We start from the raw sequence: 23,287 nt of genomic DNA on the forward strand, positions 1-23,287 counted from the left end.
TTTGGGTTAAGAGCTTATCTGTTATTGTAGTAAGGAGAAGTCTGAATGATCTGTAGTACTGCCATATAAAAAGAGTAAGTTGTCTATTTTCCCTTCAGTCCCTGTAATATCTTTAATCTGAGATAGCTCTTCCTTCGCAAATATCTCACAGTGTTGTAAGTTGGCCACATGATTATTGTGCCCTGTTTTGCTTTTCACTAATGACCGAGCTGACCAAAATCTCTGGAATGCACTTCTTAATCCAAAAAATACATTTATTATTTCACTATGTGAGGTTTCTAAGAGGAGATTAGCATGTTGAAAGCACCTGTTTAAAAATAGTCAATTCAATGAAAACATACCAAAATGATTCTCCACTGCAATATACACAGCAAATAGATGTATCTATATGTATCTATATTATAATGCAAAGCAAATAATGAATTAAAAATGTATCACCATAGGGCCTGTCAGGTGCTTCATCTTTCTCATGCCAGCAAGCCGATGACCCTGTTCGACTGCAAAAGAGAAAGAGAGGTCTCCGCCCTCACGGGAACTCTATATCAGGCATTCGACGTCTGAATCCTGATTGAGGCCACTCTGACCCTCACTGTCCCACTGGGTCTTTTTACATCTTAACAAAAACAAAGGAGCTTTCTGGAGAACCCCTTGCAAGAAGTATTCAAACATGCTGGCTAGTTTAGGAATGCTTTGAAAAATAACACGTTGGGGTTTGGCCACAATCCCAGGATGTCAAGTCAAAACAAGGCCGTTCCCTGCCGTCTGAGTACATCCCTATAAACCAAAGCCCTGGGAGAGAAAAAGCACGAAAACAAGACAGAATGCACAGTATACAATGTGGAAAATTACGGGCAGCCTTTAACATGGCAGTGTCTAATGCTATGATAAAGTCAAACGGCAGAATGAATCTAAGGCTAAACTGAATACAAAATGTAGTCTGTAACTGCTGAACACTGGGCAGCTAATCCAGGTGCAAAGTGGTGCAACACAAAGTCAGTGGTCAAAACATACATTTCACTACATGCCCTCGTCACCCTGTCCCTTTCAACATACCTCTGAAGACCTAAACATTGCATTTAAACACACAGGTCTCAGATACCATGTCATAAGGATACCATCCCATAAGCATGACCACACTGCAAGTGGATATTTTGTCCATTTCCATTTCATTGCACTGGAATGTGTTTATGGATTGGGAGCTTTAGACAAACTATACCGCCATGAATCTTCAGAAATTTCTGTTCTTAATTCTGTCCCCATGCAGTCATGGCAGTTTATCTAGGGAATACACACATGTTTTCCAGGAGTTTATATAAGTTTGAAATACCTTTCTTGGTGTAAGGATTCTTTAACAGGTTTCAGTGGGGGGTCTATTTTTGGATCCACCCACACCTCCACTGCAGTAGGTTTATAGTCAGGTTAACGTCGGAAGTTGAAGTTACCAAGTGTGATGGCAAGACATAGATGTTCTAACTTTTCCTTTCTTCTAAAGGTACCTTAATACAATTTCTGACCCTGGTAACTTTTTTCGAAGACTCTTGTTGTGTATGCTGGGATATGAAGTCTTGTTATCATTTGAGATGTAAAAGTAGTTCCCCGACCACCAACATCAATTTATTCTGTCATAGTAATAACTGTGGATTGAAAACAACACTTTTGTTGCTTAATCTGTTGAGTGAACCAATGCCATACATATAGAAGTTTTGAGGAGTACTCACTTTCACTTTGCCTACAAAGTTTCCACTTTGAGGGTTAGTGAGATCTAGGAGCGGGTTCAATTGGGTTGTATGTGTGAAGCTTTCTATGTGTCGGAATGCTAAACATGAATAGATTTGTCTATAAAAGTTGTTCATCTGTAGATTAAGCACAATCCTCTAGCCTTCATATAAGGCAAGTGCCCTGTAAAAAGTTGCATTTGTAAACCATCCTATTAGGGTATTGTGTTGACTATTTTGTTAGCGTCTGTACCTTTTAGAAAAATAGCTATAGAAGAGGCGGAATCCTGCCTCAAAAAGACAACAAAAGGAAGCATTAATATAGAAATTATGACTCAATAAGAAAGCAGATGAAGATGAAAATAAGGGCAGCAAGCGGGGTCTCAACCAAAATCAAAGGGGCATCAGTATTACAAAAAGCATGAATAATGTTAACTTTCATATCATATCAACAAAGACATCGTTTTCAATACATGTTTTGAATGGCATAAAAAGGTTTTACAGAACAGGAAGACTGAAAGAGGTGGGAGAAGGGTGTTAAATATACTGTTTCACACCTTTCCAAACGTTCTTGCTACAGTTCCCTGAATTGCTGATGCAGCTCTGGCCATCTGACTACATTGTAGACATTTTCCCCATGCACTTGTTCAGTCTCTGGATTCTTTCTTTCAGGCTATGGGGATTACTGGTTTTATACTGTTCTGCAGTGTCTCTTTGACCAAAGACCACACCAAGGTTAACCAGGCTCTTGAGACATTGGTTCAGTTCAGTCTCATCTAGGATTTGCAAGAGAGGGAATGCAGGATATGGAGGAATGAATCCACCCAGGATGTTTGATAGAGAATGAAACACTTTGCCCCAAAATACTTCAATGAATGGGCAACACCATTCTGTATGGAGAAAAAGTTTCTACCATTGATTTCCGTGTGAGGCATGTCACAATGTAATCTCTAACTATGCACAATAGCTTTTTCCTGAAATAATAGACCCTGTAGAAATATTTTAGTTGTATAAGTTGAGAGTGGGAAGATAGTGACTTATCTTGGGGAAACAAAAGTGCCTCTCTAATCTTTGTCCGTCAAGGTATCTGCGTCCTCCTCCCAAACCTTACTTAATTTCTGAGAGCAGATGATAAATATTGAGTGGTATAGCGGGAAAATTTTCTTGTTCTTGAGATGGCCAGTTGTAAGGTTTGCGTCTCATGGGTTAAAATTAGCTGTATCACCAGCATCTTTAATGTTGAGGGTGATAGCATCTATTAGCTGCAAATAGTGGAAAATTGGATCTTATTGAGGTAGAACTTCTTTTGAAGCTCTGCAAAAAGCTGGAGTTGGGACTGGATAATTACACATTTAGCTGAGAAATGTCAATGTTGTGACACCCTTCAAATCTGTGGAGGGACATGCTAGTCGACTTTTGCTATTCGTGTCCCAGTCAGCAAAGGAGTCTCGCCAGTCAGCCTATTGTGCCACTGGACCACCATAGAGTTTTGTATCAGAGGCAAAATACCAGTTTAGTGGCAGGTGGTGCCTCAAGTGAGGTCCGCCCCATACAGATAGTGCAAGGGTGAGTAGCCACGTATGGCCCATCAACCAGTCATGTAAGCAGGGTAATTCTGACAGCCATGCAGCTATTTGTTACCAGTAAATAAATGGAAGACTGTGCAGTAGTAAACAATATCCATCAAGCATGTGCATCCATCATTTAGCAATTTGGCCACCTCCTAGGAAATTTGACAGGAATGTATTGAGATTGCAGAAGAGGCCAGAGAGCCGATGTGGATATTAACACTGCAATGCATTTTACTAGTTGAGCAGAGAAACCAACTTAATGATGGCAACAGGACCAAAAATAGTTAATGGGAGAGGTGAACACTATTCTGAGTTCCTGTGTAGAGATTCCATATGGGATGCTAGGTAGACTTCCAAGCCTCTGAAGTCTACTGATCCCACCTTTAATTCTGGACACCAAAGTGAAGTGTCTGTGAAAATTTCCATCAGGAATAGGGTTTAAATAGGCAAGTTGGATTGCAACTCTGAGAAGCATTTGAAATGTGCCAGGATCTATATTACATGCATTCCAGCTCATCAGTGGGTAACCAGGTAGATTACAAGGCCATCGACAATCATAAAGACACTGTCCTGTATTCCTGCTGCCCCAGCAAAATCCCTGTATAATCCTGCCTGTTCACAGGAGTCCTGTGATAGGCTTACTAGTCAAAGGGAATAACAGGGAGTGGAAGGATAGCCTTCTCGGATCCCCCTCTGAATGCAGAATGGGTAAGACAAAATTCCATGGACCATATTCTTGCTGTGAGGTGAAGTTATAAGATGTGAACATAGAACATGAATGGTGAGGTTGACCTTATGCTTTGCAGAACCTTAAATGGGTACCTTTAGCCTACAGAATCCCATGTTTTCTCAAAATCTATTATAAGAGAGCAAGGAGGCCTGTCAGTTCTTGTAAAGGTTGTTCAGCCTCACTTTCAGAACAATGAAGAGATGATAAGGTTCTGATGCACTGGTGATGCTGTGACACCACCGTGAAGGCCCAGTTGAGTGGTGTCTCTTTCAGTTGTCTCACCTGTCTCCAGACAAGCTTCAGAGCTTCAGTGGAGTTTGAGGATGCTGCCTCAGGTTAGACCTCTCTTCCGTCCATGGCTGGCCACCTTAGGGTATCGCAAAAAGTATTTTTCTTGGTGGAGAACTTTGAGTTTTTGTGTAGAAGCATATTTTGTTCTGGAACAGTGGTTGCAAAGCTAGAGGCAGGCTTGGCTGCTGGCACAGTAGCAATAGCTTTGTGACCAGGAGTGAGTCAGGGACTGGCTTAGAGTAGCTACAAACTGGGCTTTGGGAATTGGTCAAGATGAGATTTGAGTGAAAATAATGAGCTCCGATAGAAGGAGTTTGTATGAAATGGCCTTTCAGGAAAGCCCCTTAGCCGCACCATGTGGTCAGAACCCTGATGACAAAGCAAAGCTAAGACTGTGAACTCGACAGTCTTTACTGGGAATTAGCATGGGTGTGTGTGAATAGTGCTTCCAGTCACCCATGAAAGAGTCAGACCTAAAGAGAGGAGAGTGCAGGAGAGCACTTGCTAAACTAGTGTGGCCTTGGCTGTGAAAGTCAATGAAGAGCTAGATACCCCAAGGCTGGGTGAGCCCTTCTGTTACAGTGTCATAAGACTCAATGCTCAATAGTAAAACGAGGTATAGAAGCCAGGAGTCCCTGAGTATCGTTTCTCTTCACTTTAGCTTATTTATTATGGTAGGTTTTTCTAGAAGAGTCAAGCTAGAGGTGTCTCCACTTCTGGGGTGAGTGTGTGATAAAAAAGTGTAAGTCTCTAAGGGCCAGATGTAGGTAAGTTTGGGATTGAGACTCGCAATTTGCGAGTCGGAGCAACTTGCAATTTGCGAGTTGCAATCCGATATGCAGGATGGTGTCCCTGACACCATCTGCGAATCGCAAGGGGATTGCAAAGACCCACACCAATAATATTAATGAGGTGGGTCGCAATTTGCGACCCCCTTGCGATTCCCTGCACTCACAGGGATGGTGGCCTGCTGGAGACAGCAGACCACCATGTCTGTGACTGCTTTTTTATTAAAGCAGTTTTTTTTTGTATTGGAGCCCGTTTTCCTTAAAGGAAAACGAGTTGCAATACAAACGAAAAAATTAAACCATTTGGTTTTATTTTTTCAGAGTAGGCAGTGGTCCATTCGACCACTGCCTGCTCTGAAAAAATATTTTTGGCGACATTCACAAGGGGGGAGCGGTCCCATTGGGACCCCTTCCCTTTTGCGAATGAGTTAGCACCCACTTCACATGGGTGCTAACTGCGAATTGCTTTGCGACCGCGTTCTCGGTCACAAAGCAATTCTGCATCGCGGTGCGACTCGCAAATAGGAAGGGGTACCGACTCGCAAAATGGGAATGTGCATTGTGCTGCCTATTTTGCATGGTGCAAACTGTGAATTTCGCAGTTTGCGCCATGCAAAACCGTTCCTACATCTGGACCTTCATTCTGTATTCTGCACTGCAGTAGGTGTGGGTGTTGATCCATAAGGGGAGCAGTGTATCAATGGCTGGAGAATGAGGTTCCTGTGCTGCTGGTGTGTGTCAGTAGTTGAGATCCTGGAGTGAGAGGTGGCTGTGAAGGGTGGAGGTCCCCACATGAGTTCAGTGTTAGTGCATCAGTGTCCGCTTCCTTCATCATGTCCAGGCTTCCCCCTGGCTAAGGCAGATCACGTCCACATATTACATCCACCCTAAGGCAGGAGGCTCAAGCAGCCGACATGCAAAACAACACACTGGGGGGTTGTGGGGTAAAGGGACAATGGGGTGGGAAAACCATAGCTCACCAGGATGGTGCACTGCCACCCTGAAGAGGATATGTCAGGCTTGGGATAGAAGCCAAATTGGTAGGTGAGCCCCACTACTGAATCAGGGAAATGGTAGAGGGGAGCATTCATTGGAAAGGGCATCCCTTGCGGCACCCTACTCCAGGCACAACAGAGCAGAGCATCCACCTCCCACCCATTAACCACATTAAGAGCAATAACGGAGCATATAAGAGGACAGAAAGGGCTTGACGCAAAGTCACAGCAACAGAAGACCACCCATCAGGGGCTGACAAATGTAGTCTGACCAGCCACCCACCCAGACGCAGTGTAGACCAAGTCCATGGAGGGAGGCATGGACATCTGAAGTATACCCACACTGCTCCCACAGTGATGAGGAGGTAAGATGGTGCAGCATGTCTGTGAATTGGCCTGGTAATGGCCACAAAAAGTAGGATGGCACAGGGTATTCAAGTGATGAGTCGGCACTCCTTCAAAGTACATCCGAAGCATGGTCAGTCAGACCACTCCCCCATTATTATTATTTTTTTAAACAGATTTTATTGAGGAAAGTTAAAAAAAAGAAAGGAAAAAAGAAAGAAATACAAAACAAAATAGGCCGTTGTACTGCATTATGCATAAGAAGGTTATCGACAGCTGATAATTTCTTTTTCAGAGCTTGAAACATAGCAGCTATGTGCATCACAATTCAATAACAATTTCCGCTTGCCATTGTTGATACTGTCGTTATTACTGTCCCTTCTGTCAGTGGTAATTCCGGACGGGTCTGTTGCCCTCACTAGGTTAGTAGGTGTATGTTTGTGGTATGGAGAGGCGATCATGATGCGTTTATTAGTTAACACTGTGCCTGTCTATTTAAGAATGCTTATTGCTCGGCCTATTTGTTGCTTCCCTCCGCGCCCCCCCCCCTTAACTTGCCTCCTGTAGGGGTGATGTATAAAGTCCGTTTGTGCGTGGTCATTTAGGTCATGTGAAATATCCTAGTCTCATTTCTCAGAGATCCGTTCTGTTTGTTACCGGTGCAGGGTATCAGTTGCCAGGTGTTCCCTCTGTAGCGCTATGGTAATCTGTTCCAAGCCTCCTTCATCTCAGGGGATCCCAACCCCTTCCTTAGTTCCGTGTGCAATGCCGATCCTTCACTATCTACCCATTTCTTGAGTTCCCTTCTCCAGTCTCGGAGCTGTGGGCTCCCCGGGTTATTCCAGTTCCTTGTCAGCCCCCTCTTTGCTAAGATAAATGTAGGTCTTGGAACCTACTAGTGGCCTTGTTTTGGTTGCTCAGACCACACCCCCATAAGAGGTATCTTAACCAATTGGAATACAGAAACATATGAATAATGTGATGCTGAGGTGGGCTCAAGTCAATTAGGATCTGAGCAATAATGATATCAACATTCTAAATCTCAGACATATTGAGACAGGTAGATAATTAGGTGTTGTCCATCTTCAGAGGAGGTCTTAAATGGCTCTCTGTCACAAAGCCTCCTTAGTTGTCAAGCCTCTTTCTTCTCTCTGTTCGAGCACTGTCTTTCATTTGACTTTCTGGGGCTCCACGTTTCAGGATTGGTCAGATTCAGGATTTTCATTTCTTCTTCCCTGTATTTGATTGAAAGTCGCTTACCATTTATGGTGAATAAAATACAAAAGGAAAACCTTAATCAATACAGAATTTTTTCATTTTGGAGATGTTGAGTCACATTGCTGAACTGTACTCTCTGATTGACGATGTTGCTAGGTACATTCTGGGAGATTAGGATAGTGTCTCCCTCAAAGTGAATAGTGGCCAGTTTTCATGCTGCAGCAAAAACATCTTCTTTAGAGAGGGAATAGTCAACTCTTGTAAGCACATATAGGGCCAATTTCTTCTTTTTTTGGTATTCTGTCAAGAACCTGTGTTTGTAGTCTAGTATCATCTTGGTATCAAAATCGTGCAAAAGAATTTCTGAATATGGGCTACAAGTTCTGTATCTGGTATATTCACATGAATCCCTTTGATTAGGGATTACTGCATCAGGGCAGATTTTCACTATTATCTAATTTCTCTTGAATTACTGTGACGTGTGGTGTCTTTTTGTGGTGGCTTTCACTGTGTTTCTATAATTAAGTGTTGCAAAAATAGTTTACACATTGCCCCTTAAGTTAAAGCCTGCCTGCTCTGTGCCAAGCTACAGAAGGTGAGCACTGGTTATTTAGGGTGTGTATCTGGCTTACCCTGACTAGGATTGAGGTTCCTACCTGGTCAGGGTGCTTAGCTCTGCCAACAAGAGACCCAATTTCTAACAATATTCTTTCAAAAAGACTCTTAAGAAGATTCTTTCACCTTCCCTACTCTATGCATCAATTCACGTGCAGGTCATATAGGTAAAGATTCAGTAGTTTCAAGTAGAGCCAGGTTGTCCCTTAAAATTGTTGGTCATTTGTTATCACCATTCTGTTTCATGTGAGACAGCTTGATCTCTTATTGATTCATGCTGCAAGTGCATCCACTGTCTCATGTTGCAGAACTGGTTTCGCAAATGTCCTTACACAGCCTTTGTGTGGAATGATGCCCTCACAGCCGGGCCATCTCCAGCCTTGTGCACCCACAACAGAGGCACAAAGAGGTGTGTGGTTTCTGCACCCCCTTGCACTCAACCCATCTAAACCTGTGATCTTGGAAGACAAAAGGTTAGGCCTCAGCTAAAAGGGTTCTCTTCACCTTGCACAGCAGAATATGAATTCACAACTTTCACCCCTACTATTCACCAAAGGGCAGTGTATCAGGAAGACTAATCAGCAGCCTCTTGCTAGGAAACCCTTCATTGAATTTCTAAAGGGAGCCAAAACATCATCCTCCTTGCCTCTGTGTCTGGAGCTTTGTCCTTCAGTCATAGAAATGCAGACAATACACTTCCACTAGCTGGGGCGCTGTTCTTGCCCATCCATCGTATTCCATGCCAAACCAGTGGGAACCAAATGGGCCCTACTTTGCTTTTGTAACTACTACTGTGAGTCTAACTTGAGGATGAATTTCGTCAGACATCCACTCCAGCGTTTTCTATGTATATCTTTTTTACCCATTTACTTTCTTACATTGCTATGATTTTGAGGTTAGTGCTTCCTTTAAGCACAGTCTAAAACTCTTCTATGTAATTACTTCTAAGTTGAAGTTGTTTTTAAACCCACCCACCATCTGCATGAACGTGCATGCATCTCCCTCCTCTGATGATCACACCGAACTCCTTAAAATGTAATCCTACGCAAAGGCAGTGAAGTTAATTCTGGTCTGCTTGAGAACACAAGACTATTACAAGTAACCAACAATAACCAATAACACTGGGCTAACCACTAACTTTGGGTTCTAGAGCAGCATGATGCCAGGTATGAATCACTTGTTAGCAATAGTAAGCTCTAAATAAATGCAATTAAAATACAGTGTTGTCCAATCGCTATTATTATATTCAGGTGAAATCCTGAGGTGCTTATTGAATTCATTTCCCTTACTTAATTCTCTTTAAAGATCTTCTAGAGTTCCGCTCCCACCTCTCTTCATGGGACATCGTGGGCACCTGGCAATAATGTTGTGGATCGATTCATTAGCCTCTCCCTCCCTTCCTCAACTGCATATTGGGACTTTGTTCCCAACAGCTCACCTCAAGTTGCCAGGCTGACATTCAACTGCAGTGGCATTTATCAACGATTCGCCTGCGCACCTCTGGCCGTTTGGTCCTTTCAGTGTTGTAGTTTGTTGTAGGAGAACCAGCCCTCTGCTCCCTGGAACACATCTCCATAACAGCTGATGTGACCATGTTGGATCTCCATAGTGGGGCAGAGAAGATAGTTACTGGTCCAAGTGTAAGGGTCACAATAGAACTGACACAGCTATATGACTGCTGTCCGGTGCTCCACTGCATATAGGTGCCCCAAACCAAATTAAACCATATTGGAGGGCCTCACTTGGACCTCTGTTACAACAAGTACTATAGATGTTGCAATTTTAACCACATTATGCAAAAATACATTACTACCCACCCCGGGCTGAATTGCCATTACTGAGCACTCCTGCACATCAGGTAGGGTTACCATCTGTAATGCCATAAAAGCTTTATCAATATGAAATACCGGTGCATGAGTAATGCAATAGCAGCCAACACAGCAAATCCCCTCCGTAACCAAAGAAATATCATCTGTAACATTCCTAGCACCATGCTCATACACACATTGTGACTGACAGCAGAGTGGCATAGTAGTTTAGGAGCTTCAGCATTGGCAATCACCATGCATCTTTGACCCATTAAAATAGATAGACAAGTCAGTTGGGAGTCGTTGCCTACTTACTGCATATTAATTAATACACACTATTTTCGCATTTCTTTTAATGAAAAAAAACAAACTTTTAAAATCTCCCTTCAAATGACACTATTTTACTTGTCCAATCAGTACATTTCACACTCAGAAATGCTTTACAATGATAACTTTTTAGTCCCTCGAAAAGCAAACTACAAGTCCCATGAATAGTTCTTGTTTCTCAAATACTCAGATACAGCTACAACCAACATATGTTCCGTTGCTCACCAACCACATCTTCAGGGTTGTGGAAAATGAGCATACATAACTCAATAAATATCGCTTAAGGCCTCATTATGAGTTTGGTGTTCCCATCAGGGGACTGCCAAACTCACAGGGAGTACAGCACTGCCATGAGGGCCATGTTCACCGAGGGTCAGCCCGGCAGGAACATTACAATACTCGTTCCCGCGGGACTGCTCAGCAGAAACAGTGTTAGGATATTCCCCTTAAGGGAGCCGAGCCAATAGGCTAACCCTCAGGCATCCTCTGAATGGGCACCGTCTGCAAAGCAGACAGTGTGTATTCGACAATGCTGGGCAGGGGAGCCCCCAGCACTGGCTTTCTGTCAGCCTTTTCATGCCAGGGTCTAGCCGTGAAAAGGTTGGCAGAAAGTATGGTTCTAATCAGCCAGATGTCGCTGAGTTCAGCGCCACCATAGCTGATTACAAGCCTGACCGCCTTCACCCTTGTCAGTCTATGATCTTTGGCCACCACTGTAATGACATAAAGCTGAGCAGCATGGTCTTCTGCTTCTTGTGTCTAGAGCTGAGCGCTTAATAGCTCCTAACAAACTGAATGATAAACTTTCTATGATCTTCTTGCTAGCAAACAGTGAGCTTTGTGCTTCTGCATGCCTTTGACGCAGCTACTACTGGACACCCTTATGGGAGCACCACCTGAACAAAATAGTGAGGATGAAGTGCCACACATACAGAGTGTGAAAAATTTATACATTTATTATGCTAAAAAGTAAATAACTAATTCATCAGATGACTCCTATTAGCATAGGCATGGTATTACATAGTGTGTGCCATGACCATTGTTTAATGAATGCCATTTCAAGGAGTGTGTCTTTATGGGGGAATTAGGAAGTTGCAGTGGTTTAACCATTTCTGTAGGATGACCATCATTATTATTTATTCTCACTACACAAGATCTTATAGTGTTCATTTCCCCAAGCCCCACATAAACCATACTGACTATTGTGTAATGGCATAAGGAGCTATTGATTAACTTTTATTTTCTGTTTTCTTCTAATTTTAGGTCCTCTTATTGCTGCCTCTGTCTTTTCGTTGAGCACAAAAGAGAAGGATGATGTGTGTCCTATGGACTATAGGAGTCCAGCGAGAAGGCACAACAATGACCATTCCCCAAGTGAGTAAATAGAACAGATGTGTTTGTTGGGGATCAGATCGTATGGATTTGCCACCACCTTGACGCAATTAGGAAACATGTATATGAATAAACACTCAGTTATAGAGCCTCAGTTGAGCACAACCATGCAACAAATGTCCTCCCTAAACATTCAAAAGAGTAATATTAAAGGTATTCTGATTATTGTACTCACCTAAGCTTTCAGTTTAACTCAGTTTACCAAGTTAATCAGAAATCTCAGAGGGTAGTGTGGAAATGTTAATAAGCTGAAAGATTATTTCATTATTATTATTGTTGTTGTTGTAGATGTTGGGTATCTGATATAACAATATCTTCCTTTTCCCTCTTCATTTGATATATTAAGCAGGCAGTAGTATTATGACAGTTTCTCTAGCGTTTTAGGGTGGAGCCTGCAATAATGTGCGGTAGCGCATGCTTCTCGGTTGCTAGACACTATTACTTTACAAAAAGGGCATGGAGCCCGCCCTTTGCTTACCATTTGTTGGCTTGCATGACATTCTTCTTTACTGCCTCGTAATTGGTCGCTGCAGGCCAAGCATCATTTATTTTCCTTTCTCAAGAGCAGGGACCAAGCACTGATTGATTAAACTTAATCAGTGCCCGTCCACTGCTCCCAATGTAATTGAGGTATTACTTTGTTCTTTTTAACTTTCAGTGCCCTGCAAACAGAAGGCAGTACAGTCAAACATGTGAACTCCTGTATAATGTAGATATTTGGAACAGAACTGTACTTAACCCATGGTGCAGGAAAATTTAACCTGCTTTTAGCTGCATGCCTATATTACAAACCACAGAGGGTAATCCATGAAAAACCCAAAGGGTCTGGGTAAAAGCTATTTACAAAACAACATTGACCCCCTTATATGCCATCGTTATTGGCAAGCCACAGAGCTGAATTGGCATTTTAAAGGTTAGACCAAAAATTATTTTCGAAGATCAGTGTGACTCGAAAAACCGTTCCGATCTGATATAACAATATTTTCCTTTTTCCCTCTTAATTGGATATATGAAGTAGGCAGTAGTATTATGATAGTTTCTCTAGATTATTTAGGGTGGCCAGACAAATAAAATAGGTTTTATTTCCTACGGTTACCTTTCTTTGATTTTGCCAAATCTTAATTTCACACTTTGCAGTCTGGTTTGTTTTTGAGCATGGGCAGTGCTAGGGCCCCCCAGGCACTGACTTTCCGCCAGCCTTTTCATGGCAGGGTCCCCGCAATGAAAAGCCAGTCGGAAAGCGGGGTTGTAATCAGCCAGGAGGTGCTGAGTTCATTGCCGCCATAGCTGATTACAAGCCCAACCGTTGTCACTCTGTCGGGATCTATGACCCTGGCTGGGACGGTGATGTTCAGGCAGGTCCGCCCACCAAAGTCGTGCTATGGAGTCTCCTCAGAGCTCTGCTCTTTCTTCACACCTTTGGATTGCCTTAAAGCCATTTTTTCTCTACTAAACCTTGTTTTGACTGATTGGGGTTAACACTTACAACATGTCTGACAAGGAGAAAAAGGGTTTATTCAGAAATTGTAAAACTTGTGGTAAGAAAAGACTGCATTCTGAAGACTCTCATCAAGATTGCATATACTGCCTCTATCCAGACCACTCAGCCAAGGACTGTAAGGTTTGTTGTACCTTTTCCTCTAAAACTCTTCAGGATAGAGAAGGCAGATTATTAATTTGGCTGCAGAAGTTTAAGTACAGAGATAATCCAGTCTCTGATTTGGATAGTGATGACTCTTCAGCATCCAAAAAGGCATCAAAAAGGACGAGATCAGACACAAGATCTCCTTCACAACAACCAAGAAAAGCCTACAAAAAGACTACCAATGGGTCTTACAAGAGCTGCAGCCCATCTACTTCACCTCATAAATCTTCCAGGAAAGGGGAGAGCGGTCATGCCAGCAGTTCTGAGAGGCATAAGAAATCGTCCTCTGTACCACCATCTTTGCCGTTCAAAAGGCCTTCATCTATTCGGCAGCTAAGAAAGTGCCGTCGACGACGAACTCAGCGTCGACAAAACCGTTGGTGAGTGTTTCCTCACCGTCGCCGACAACTTTCAGTGTTCCACCGTCGACAACAGTTATGACGACAAAATCATCGTCAACGAGCGCCCCACCATCGACAAGAGCAGCGTCGACGACGTCATCGTCGACAAAGATCTACACTTCTTCATCATCGACGACGGTGTCTGCTTTACCAATGTCGACGACCTCGTCAACAGTAGACTCCTCGGTAAGGCTGTCGACGATCAAGATCTCCATGCGTTCATCGTCGTTGACTCCTCCAACGACGAAGATTATATCCGTGCCGTTGAAGACACCGTCGACGAGGGAAAAACAATCTAGAAAACAAGAAAAACTTTCTCCAAAGCACACCTCACCTAGTAAGGTGACACCCCTCATACCGCTTCACTTGTTAGAGGGGGATGAAGAGTCAGATGACGAGGGCCCATTTGGACCAGCACATAGTCCCTCTCAATTAAACGTCAAATATCAGGACGAAGACGAATTTGAGGAAACCTATGACCCTCAGTACTATGGAGGAGACCAACAATATCAGGAAGGAACATACATTCATTTACTCTTTGCTCTCTGACCTCCGGGCGATGTTGGCTGATTATAGCAGACGTTTTCCTCCTCAAGGGGCGCAACCTCCGCCGTCGCCAGTCTCCGGGATGACTACTCCACGTCAGAGACCGACCTCATTTCCATTGACAAATGTTACTACGCCAGATATGACCTTACCTCAGGACACTGATATGTCTGAAAGAGATCAGGAAGAAGGAGAGCTCCTTGACACTCATTCCGAGTGGGATGAATACATTATTACTGCTCCTCCTTCTCCGTCACAGTCAAAAGTAGAATCCCCACCAGATGACATGGGGGATTTCATAATCTCCTGGAGAGAGCAGCTAAACGGTACGCCTTGCCAATGCCGTCCAAGCAAACAGATTGCTTCTCATATGATTTTAAAGAGCTGTTCCAGAAATCTGTGAGCTCTATTCCAATGGTCAGCTACTTATGGGAAGAAGGGCTGAAAGTGATGCATAACCCTGCTACTGTCACAGCAGTACTACCACGGCTAGATAAAGAGTACAAGGCACTAGACGATGCCCCAGCATGTCCAATTGGTCACCCTCATCCAGACTCAGTGGTGGCCCAGGAGGCACAGAGAAAGTCCAAGAATCCGTCTGCTCCTATTTCTGCACCTCTAGATAGAGAAGGTAGACGGCTGGATAATATTGGAAAAAGGTTCTCCTCGATGGCTAGCTTAGTTATAAGAGCTGCTAACTCGCTAACGGTGTTAGCTAGGTATGACAGACAGCTATGGGCAGACATCGCCCTGCATATTGACCAGTTGCCAGAGGATGGAAGATCAGAGGCAAGGAAGACATTACAGGAAGGTCAGCGCACCTCAGCTGAGCTCATAGACTGTGCGATGGACATAGCCACAACTGCATTTCGCCAGCTCGCAGGTGTGGCTGTACTTAGGAGGCAAGGCTGGCTAAAGGCTACATCATTCAGGCCTGAGGTACAGAATAAGATTTTAGACCTACCTTTTGATGGCCAAGCATTATTTGGTAAACATGTTGATGAGGCCTTACAATCTATCAAATCCGACACGGATACTGCAAGATCGCTAGAGACTCTCCAGTTTCAGAAGCCATCCTTTCGAGCTAGAGGACGTGGACTGCCCTCTTATAGAGGAGACTGTCAGCAATATAGATATTCAACCTATGCTTCTTCCTCCCAGCAGTTTCGTCAATACTACCCACAAAGGCAACCACCACAAGCAGCTTATGGTAGATCTGGCACTAGGGGACGGCCAACTCGCCCTGCTAAAGACTCGGCTCGTAGAGCCTGATACATCCAAGGCGCCGGCTACATCCAACCCTCCTCCACTGGTTCTAGGCGGAAAGATATCCCTGTTTCTCAAGCAATGGCAAGTCATCACATCAGACAAGTGGGACCTCCAATTAGTGAAACAGGGCTACACTGGAATTTATCCAAATACCTCCCTCCAATCCTCCTCGCAACATTCCATCAAGGTATCCAGAACAACTCAAGAGGGAGATCAGCAAGATGCTCCTCAAAGGAGCTATAGAGGAAGGGGGTTTTATTCCAGGTTCTTCCTCATTCGCAAGAAGTGTAAAAACTGGAGGCCGATCCTCGACATAAGGGAATTAAACATTTACTTAAAAAGCAGTCATTCCGCATGGTAAGACTACAGGATGTCCTTCTGCGATTGAACCAGGGAGATTTCATGTCTACACTAGACCTAAAAGACGCGTATTTCTATATTCCCATCCACCCTGCCCACAGACCGTACCTGAGGTTCATGGTAGCCGGAGGCCATTTTCAATTTGTGTCCTTCCTTTTGGCCTAAAGTTAGCTTCCAGGATATTTACCAAATGTCTAGCGCCAATCGCAGCTTTCCTCAGGAGGAGAAAACACCAGATATTTCCATACCTCGATGATTGGCTGATAAAAGCAAACACCTACTCAGGAGCGCACTGATCAACAAAAAGGTGCGTTTCCTTATTCAACAGTCTAGGACTCACCATCAACTGGGAGAAGTCCAAACCTCTACCATCACGCAGTATCACCTTTTTTGGGGCAAACCTGGACACTCAATCCACCATGGCGTGCCCCACAGTAGAGAGACAACAGAAGTTACTGACTCTAGCGAAGTCAATACAGGGGAAAAAATTCCATTTCAGTTCGCCTTTTCAAATCCCTGTTGGGCATGATGTCATCATGCATACCTCTGGTTCCCCTCTGCAGACTGAAAATGCGACCACTACAGGAGCAACTCAATCTTCAATGGCTCCAGGTTTCGGGAAGTTTCAAAGATCGGATAAGCATAACCCCAGCAATGGTCAAAGCTCTGACGTGGTCTCAAGAGCATCATTTGTCTGTGGGCCTTTCCTTCTTACATCGTCCAGCTCCGTGGACTATCACAACCGACGCCTCTCTGGACGGTTCGGGAGCTGTTTTGCAAGATCTTCAAGTAAGTGGCAAGTGGCCACTAGAATTGGGGGCAATGCACATCAACTCGCTGGAGCTCAGAGCAGTTTATCTCGCTCTGCAGGCTTTTCTTCCGAAGATAGTGGGGTCAGAAGTAGTCATAAGAACAGACAACACCACTAAGATGTAGTACCTCTACAAACAAGGAGGCATGAGGTCTCTCACCCTCTCCAAGGAAGCCCAAAATATTTGGAATTGGGCCTCGCAGCAAGGCATCAGACTCACAGCGGTGCATCTGCCGGGGATAGAGAACAAGATAGCGGACTCACTCAGCAGACAAAGATCGAGCTGCCACGAATGGGAGCTAGACCAGTCCGCAGTGGACTACATCTTTTCCCAGTGAGGAACGCCCCAAATCGACCTGTTCGCCAGCAAATGGAACACCAAATGCCGGTACTTCGCAAGCTGGCATCCCCAAAAGGGATCTTGGGGGGGAATACGTTTTCCATAGCTTGGTCAGACATCTTTGCTTACACCTTTTCTCCAATTCCACTGATCCCAAGAGTGCTCACGAAAATGAAGACAGAGCCGTGCACCCTGATATTGACTGCTCTGTACTGGCCTCGCCAACACTAGTTCTCAGAGCTTCTTCTTCTATCAACGAAGCCTCACATTCCGATCAAATATCTGTACACTTGCTGACAATGAACAAAGGGCAAATATCGCATCCGGATCCTCAGTCGATGCGATTGTCAGCATGGCTCCTGAACACAGAGAGTTCGCACATCTGAATATCCCACAGGAATGTAGGGACATTTTGTCCAGAGCTAGAGCAGATAGCACTAATAAGGCTTATTCTTGCAAGTGGCGAAGGTTTTGTTTCTGGTGCCACCAGCGACATATTGATCCACTGTCCTCACCACCGGAACAATTATTGCCTTACTTATTACATTTAGCGCAATCAGGCCTGGCGCACTCATCCATAAAGGTCCATCTGGCGGCAATAGCTGCATATAGACGTTCAGACTCTTCACCTTCACTGTATTCTTCTAGATTAATCAAACGGTTTTTAAAAGGATTTTTCAGGGTTTTTCCTCCATTCAGACCTCCTCCTCCCTCGTGGAACCTGAATATTGTTTTAGCACAGTTAATGAAGCATCCATTCGAACCAATCCATCGTGCTTCGATCAAATACCTTTCTTGGAAAGTTGCTTTACTGGTGGCTCTCACATCAGCCAGACGGGTTAGTGAGATTCAGGCCCTCTCCATACAGGAGCCATTTTTGCAGATCACACAAGACAAACTACTACTTCGCACAATCCCTCATTTCATACCGAAGGTCCCTTCGGATTTTCACATGAACGAGCTGTTAGTTTTTAAAACTTTTTTTCCACATCCATCTACTACTGCAGAAAGAGCATTACACTCCTTAGACATTAAGAGATGTGTCAAATTTTACCTGGATAGGACTAAGTCCTTCCGCCGCTCCAATCAATTGTTCGTAGCTTACAGTGCACCCAGACGAGGTCAACCGCTCTCCAAACAGAGTATAGCCAGATGGATATCCTCAGCCATTCGTTTCTGCCATCAAGCAGCTGGCAAACCACTGCATTCATCAGTCCGTGCTCACTCTACAAGGGCAGTTTCTTACTCAGCAGCACTGTTTGCGGGGTTCCTCTACAAGACATTTGTAAAGCAGCGACATGGAAAAGCTGCCATACATTTACACGACATTACTGCCTGCAAGCACTATTGCAAGGAGAGGTAGCAGTGGGTCAAGCAGTGCTCAGGAACCTTTTCAGGTGAAGGTGAGCCATCTCTTTCATCCCTCCATCCTAGATAAGGTATGCACATTGTTTATATCCTGTTACTGCTCAATACGGATCCTAGGCTTTTAAAAAAAAAAAAGGGAAAAGAAGAATAAAGAGACACAAGTAAAGATGAGGTCAACAGATGATATGTTGTTTACAGTATCGCTTTATATATATAGATATATCTAAATATATATATATGTATTATATGTGCAAACGTTTTGTGACGTACATAGCTGCAATATTCCAATGTGCATAAGTACTGCTCGTTACTCTGATTCAAGCATGTGGATCTATGAAAGTTCCAATACTGGAGTAAAAAAATTAGTTACTTACCTGTTGTTCTCCCGTATTGGAATCTTTCATAGATTCACATGCGACCCACCCGCCTCCCCGGAGAAGCTCACTTTCACCTCTCTCTCTCTCTCTCTCTCTCTCTCTTCCTGTTCCTATCCTTGATGCACTTGTGCTTGGAAAATCTGAGGTGCTGGAGCTTCTCTCAGGAGGATTCTAGAGGGTGGTGTCGTCCGATTGGTGGATGCTCAAGTTTGGTCCTTTTCTTAAAATGACTGTGATAGACTATTAAATTATATGTTTCATCATTATTGTTATGTTTCATCATTACTTGTGTAATTGTACCAGAGGCTCCCATCTCGACGATGGGGAATGATTCAAGCATGTGAATCTATGAAAGATTCCAATACTGGAGAACTACAGTTACAGGTAAGTAACTAATTTCTTTCTGCGAGTGAGCAGATTTACCTACAACAACCATGTTTTAACATACCTAGCAACGCAAAATAACTGTCTATTTCATGTAATTATACCATCTCCATGTCATATTATGGCCCTTCAGTCTAAGTCATGGTTTGTGGTTGCACCTTGAATCTACAATAACCCAAACGCCACGTGTATTGTTACTAAATGTACCCACACAGTTAAGATAAAGACGAGCACAGGTGGGCAGATATTCACTTTACCCAAATACATAGCTTTAAATCGCTCTCTAAAACACAGAGAGTGGGAGATGGGAATGAAACACTGCAGAGTGCTGGAAAAAGCGGTGTTTAAGGGACGAGAGTGTGCAAACAAATTTAAGAAAATATGGGGCAATTGGGGAATCGAGGGTTGATAATCTGTAGGCCCTGATGATACGGACTCCAGATGTGAACACTCTCCCCCTCCCTGGAGGGTGCTGCCATTGCGGATACCAGCACACTTGTGGGCAAGGGGAACAAGGAATTGATTTACTGGCACACCATGGTCTGTGTACTGGGTGGAGGGTTGGGACGGTGAGGAGGTAGTGATCGAGCTATTGTTGTTCTTATAGTATGAATGGTCATTACTAATGTTGATGTTACAACTGTAATAAGCGAATAAAAAGATAAATTAAAAAAAATTACACTTAACAAATCCAAAACACACCCATGTTTCTGAAATCTTAGGTCTAACTCCATAGATTTCCATTCAGTCTATTTAGAGCAACACAATAACGCATTAAAACCTGACCAATTACAAACCAAAATTGTCTTAAACCCCTATGTGATAAAACGGCATAAAATCTTTTAATGTACACTGTCCAATTATTGTGAAAGTGACTGCTATATAAACATGTTCTTACCCGTGTGTAATGTTTTACGGCCTCCCAATCCAAGAGACTAAAGAATTCCACGATTTCATCATTGAACTTAAATACTCTTGTTTAGTTACATCATTTCCTGTGCTTTTATGCACTTCATAAGACCACTGAAACTCGTATGAGGATTGCGCCACTTTCAACAGTAATACGGGAAGAAGAAGATATCAGCAACACTAGTTTTTCTTTCAGTTGAGACGGAGGTGTACCGCACTAACACGCCATGGTGCCGCAGCGAGCCGAGCGGGAGTGACGACTAGCCAGCATCTTGCACGGTCAGACGCTGTACTTCGAGTGGTGGATTTAGGTGCAGAAAGGGACGCGTTGAAAGCAGCAAAAATGCCTGGGTGTGCTACTTCTGCTATTCCTGTTTTAAAAGTGAGCTGAAGGAGGATCAGAGCGGAGTAACAGATCCTTGACAGAGTTAACCTAGGCAAACAACAGTGAAGAATTCAAGAAATCAAGATAAGTATAATACAATACAATAAGTACAGTACGGGGGTTTAGTCCCATTTTTTTTTTGGTGCAAATTGTGGACATCCCCAATGCTTCTAGAAGGAGAGGAGGATAGGTGAAACCAGAGTGGCCAATTGACGTGAAGAAAGAAGAGGGGATATTGGAAAGGGGACAAAGATGGAGAAAAGGAGGGGGGGAGGAAAGAGGAGGCAAGAGGCGAAGGGAAGGAGGAAAGAGAACGAACCAGGAGTAAACCCAAATGATATAATAGGCATTAGCCTACACATATATAATGAAGCGATGACCCGCGACATAACAGGCAGGCCGCGGACAATGGGAAAAATTGTGAAGGGCGCCAAGTCAAAGACTTTGTATCCGGCCTCAAGTAGACAGAGGTCAGGCTCTGGGCAAAGGTTCTCAGGTGAGCTCCGGAAAGACTCTGCAGCAAAACAGGATACAGTACAACTCATACCCCCCATCCCCCCACCAACCCTGGGAGACTCAATTCAGAAGAAACATATCCCCCAACGTCAGGGTGCACAATACAAGCAATAACCGCATCAACCCACTCCCCCATAGTAGATATAATGGTGTTTTCAGGCAGTTTTATGGCTTCGGATATCATTGCTCACACGATCCCGAATGATAACTCACAATAAAAGGAAAAGAACATCTATCCGCTATTTTCACTAGCTGGCGATCATGCTAATTCCAAGACTGCAAACAAGGACAATTGTAAAGGCCCTGGGAAAGACCTGATGCTTCCGGGAGATGAAAGGAGCATGTGGGGTAGAGAATTATGGTCTAGTGCGTGTCCAAGGAGCAACATTTGATGGTAATGATCTAGAGAGAGATCCACCTCCCTCCATTTCTAGCTCTAGTAGCGCTCCAGTATCCAACCGGCTCCAAGCAAGTTCAATGGAGGAATGGAGGAACAGATTTTACTAGAGCTGCGGACAATCAAGCTATCTCAGGAGGTGGCACACAAGGAGACCAAAGATCAGCTTAATCGCTTGAATAGCCATTTTGCCCAGTTATCTACCAGGATTTCCCTGGTTGAACAGCGGGTGTCGGAATTGGAGGATTTGGGGAATCAATCAGGGACAACTATACCACGGATTCAATCAGAATTGGAAGCGCTTCAGATTAAGCTTGAAGATTTCGAAAACCGATCACAACGCTCGAATCTTAGATTTGTAGGGATCCCGGAAGATCTGGAAGCAGCATCATCAGTTACTGAGATAGTCTCTGACCTCATACGTAACTTGATTCTCCCGGATGCAGTTAAGAAGGGCGTAGATCTCTCCATAATGCGCGCGCACAGGGTACCGTTTGTACGTCCTACAAACGCAAAATATCCTCGTACTATTTTAGTAAATTTTGGGGACTTTAGGATCAAAGAGCAAATTCTTACACAAGCACTTAAAAAGAGAACTTTCAAGTCAGGAGATCTATTTAGCTTTTGAGTGTTTCCAGACTTGTCCGCTTCAGCGGCTAAATGGCGACGTGAATTTGTGGATCTGATCGATGACTTCAAAAGACGGGGGCACCGGCTGGGATCGTACAATTAGCTAAGTTGAAAGTTTTGAGGAATGGTCAAATGCATATTTTCCAGCGGGTTCAGGATGCAAAAGATTTTTTAAGCTCCTTAAAATGAATTTTGGGGCAATATAAGCCCATAGAGGAGGGGGGGAAGGGGAAAGAAGGAGGGAAGAGAAAAAGAAAAGCCATGAGGGGGTGGGTGTGTAGGAGGGGGACTAGGATAGAGAGGTAGGGGACGTACAAGACTTCTGTGGTAAGACGGTTTGTGTGTTCTCCTCCTTGCTCTGGTGTAAGGGGCTTTCTTTTCCCCTATCATTTCCTATCGCTTCCCCCGCCAGAATGCGCATCCTTGGGAGCCAGGCTCTAGGAGTGCCAAGTCAGTGCACTCAATTATGGTTTGTTGGAGGGAGGTCTGTGGGTGGGGGGCACTGTAGGGGGCACAAGGGAGGGAGGGGCGAAGACGGGAAAGGACCTTGACGAATATAAGGGGGAAGGGGCAAGGACAGTTGGGGCGCTAGGGGGAGGGGCACTAGGGGGGGGCATGAGGGAGGGAGAGGTCAAGACGGGGAAGGACCTCATCGAGTATAAGGGGGGGGACAAGAGAGGAGGGCTCACAAGGGGGAAGGGAGGGGAAAGAGGGGGGATCACACGGGGGTGGGGAGACGAGGAAGGACCATGTACAAAAAAAACAGGTGATATTTAAACCAATTAATCATTTATATGAAGAGAAAATACTAGACAAAAACTTAGTTAAATTCACAGTACTAGGACAAGGGGGCATGGTAGCAAAGATTAGCATCTTGCGAGAGAATGGCAACTAAATTAAGAATAGCCTCCTGTAATTTGAATGGGGCTAATAACAACGCGAAATTCCGAGCTGTGATAAGTTGGTTAGAATCTGCGCAGGTGCAGGTACTTCTCCTACAGGAAACACATTTTAAGATCAATGCTAGGCCGCCTAGACTCCTGTCATATGTAGCCAATTTGTTTTATGCTTTGGCAGGTGCTGCAGTACGGGGGTGGCAATTTTGTTCTCTAGGCAATTCGTAGGGCGAATGAATAGTGTTGTTCAAGATCCGC

The 23,287-nt window shown here is 44.0% G+C and overlaps 1 protein-coding gene across 1 annotated transcript in view; it reads left to right on the forward strand.

Annotated features, from left to right (window-relative positions):
• The window catches only part of LOC138299089 (zinc finger protein 282-like), a 239,464-nt gene that overhangs the window by 81,463 nt on the left and 134,714 nt on the right, over positions 1 to 23,287 (forward strand). The window contains exon 3 of the mRNA XM_069237085.1: positions 11,667 to 11,777. Within this exon, the coding sequence (XP_069093186.1) occupies positions 11,667 to 11,777 (111 nt within the window). The remainder of the gene's footprint in view (positions 1 to 11,666; positions 11,778 to 23,287) is intronic.

The sequence above is a fragment of the Pleurodeles waltl genome, chromosome 1_2 (genome assembly GCF_031143425.1).
Source record: "Pleurodeles waltl isolate 20211129_DDA chromosome 1_2, aPleWal1.hap1.20221129, whole genome shotgun sequence".
NCBI classification, from domain to species: domain Eukaryota; kingdom Metazoa; phylum Chordata; class Amphibia; order Caudata; family Salamandridae; genus Pleurodeles; species Pleurodeles waltl.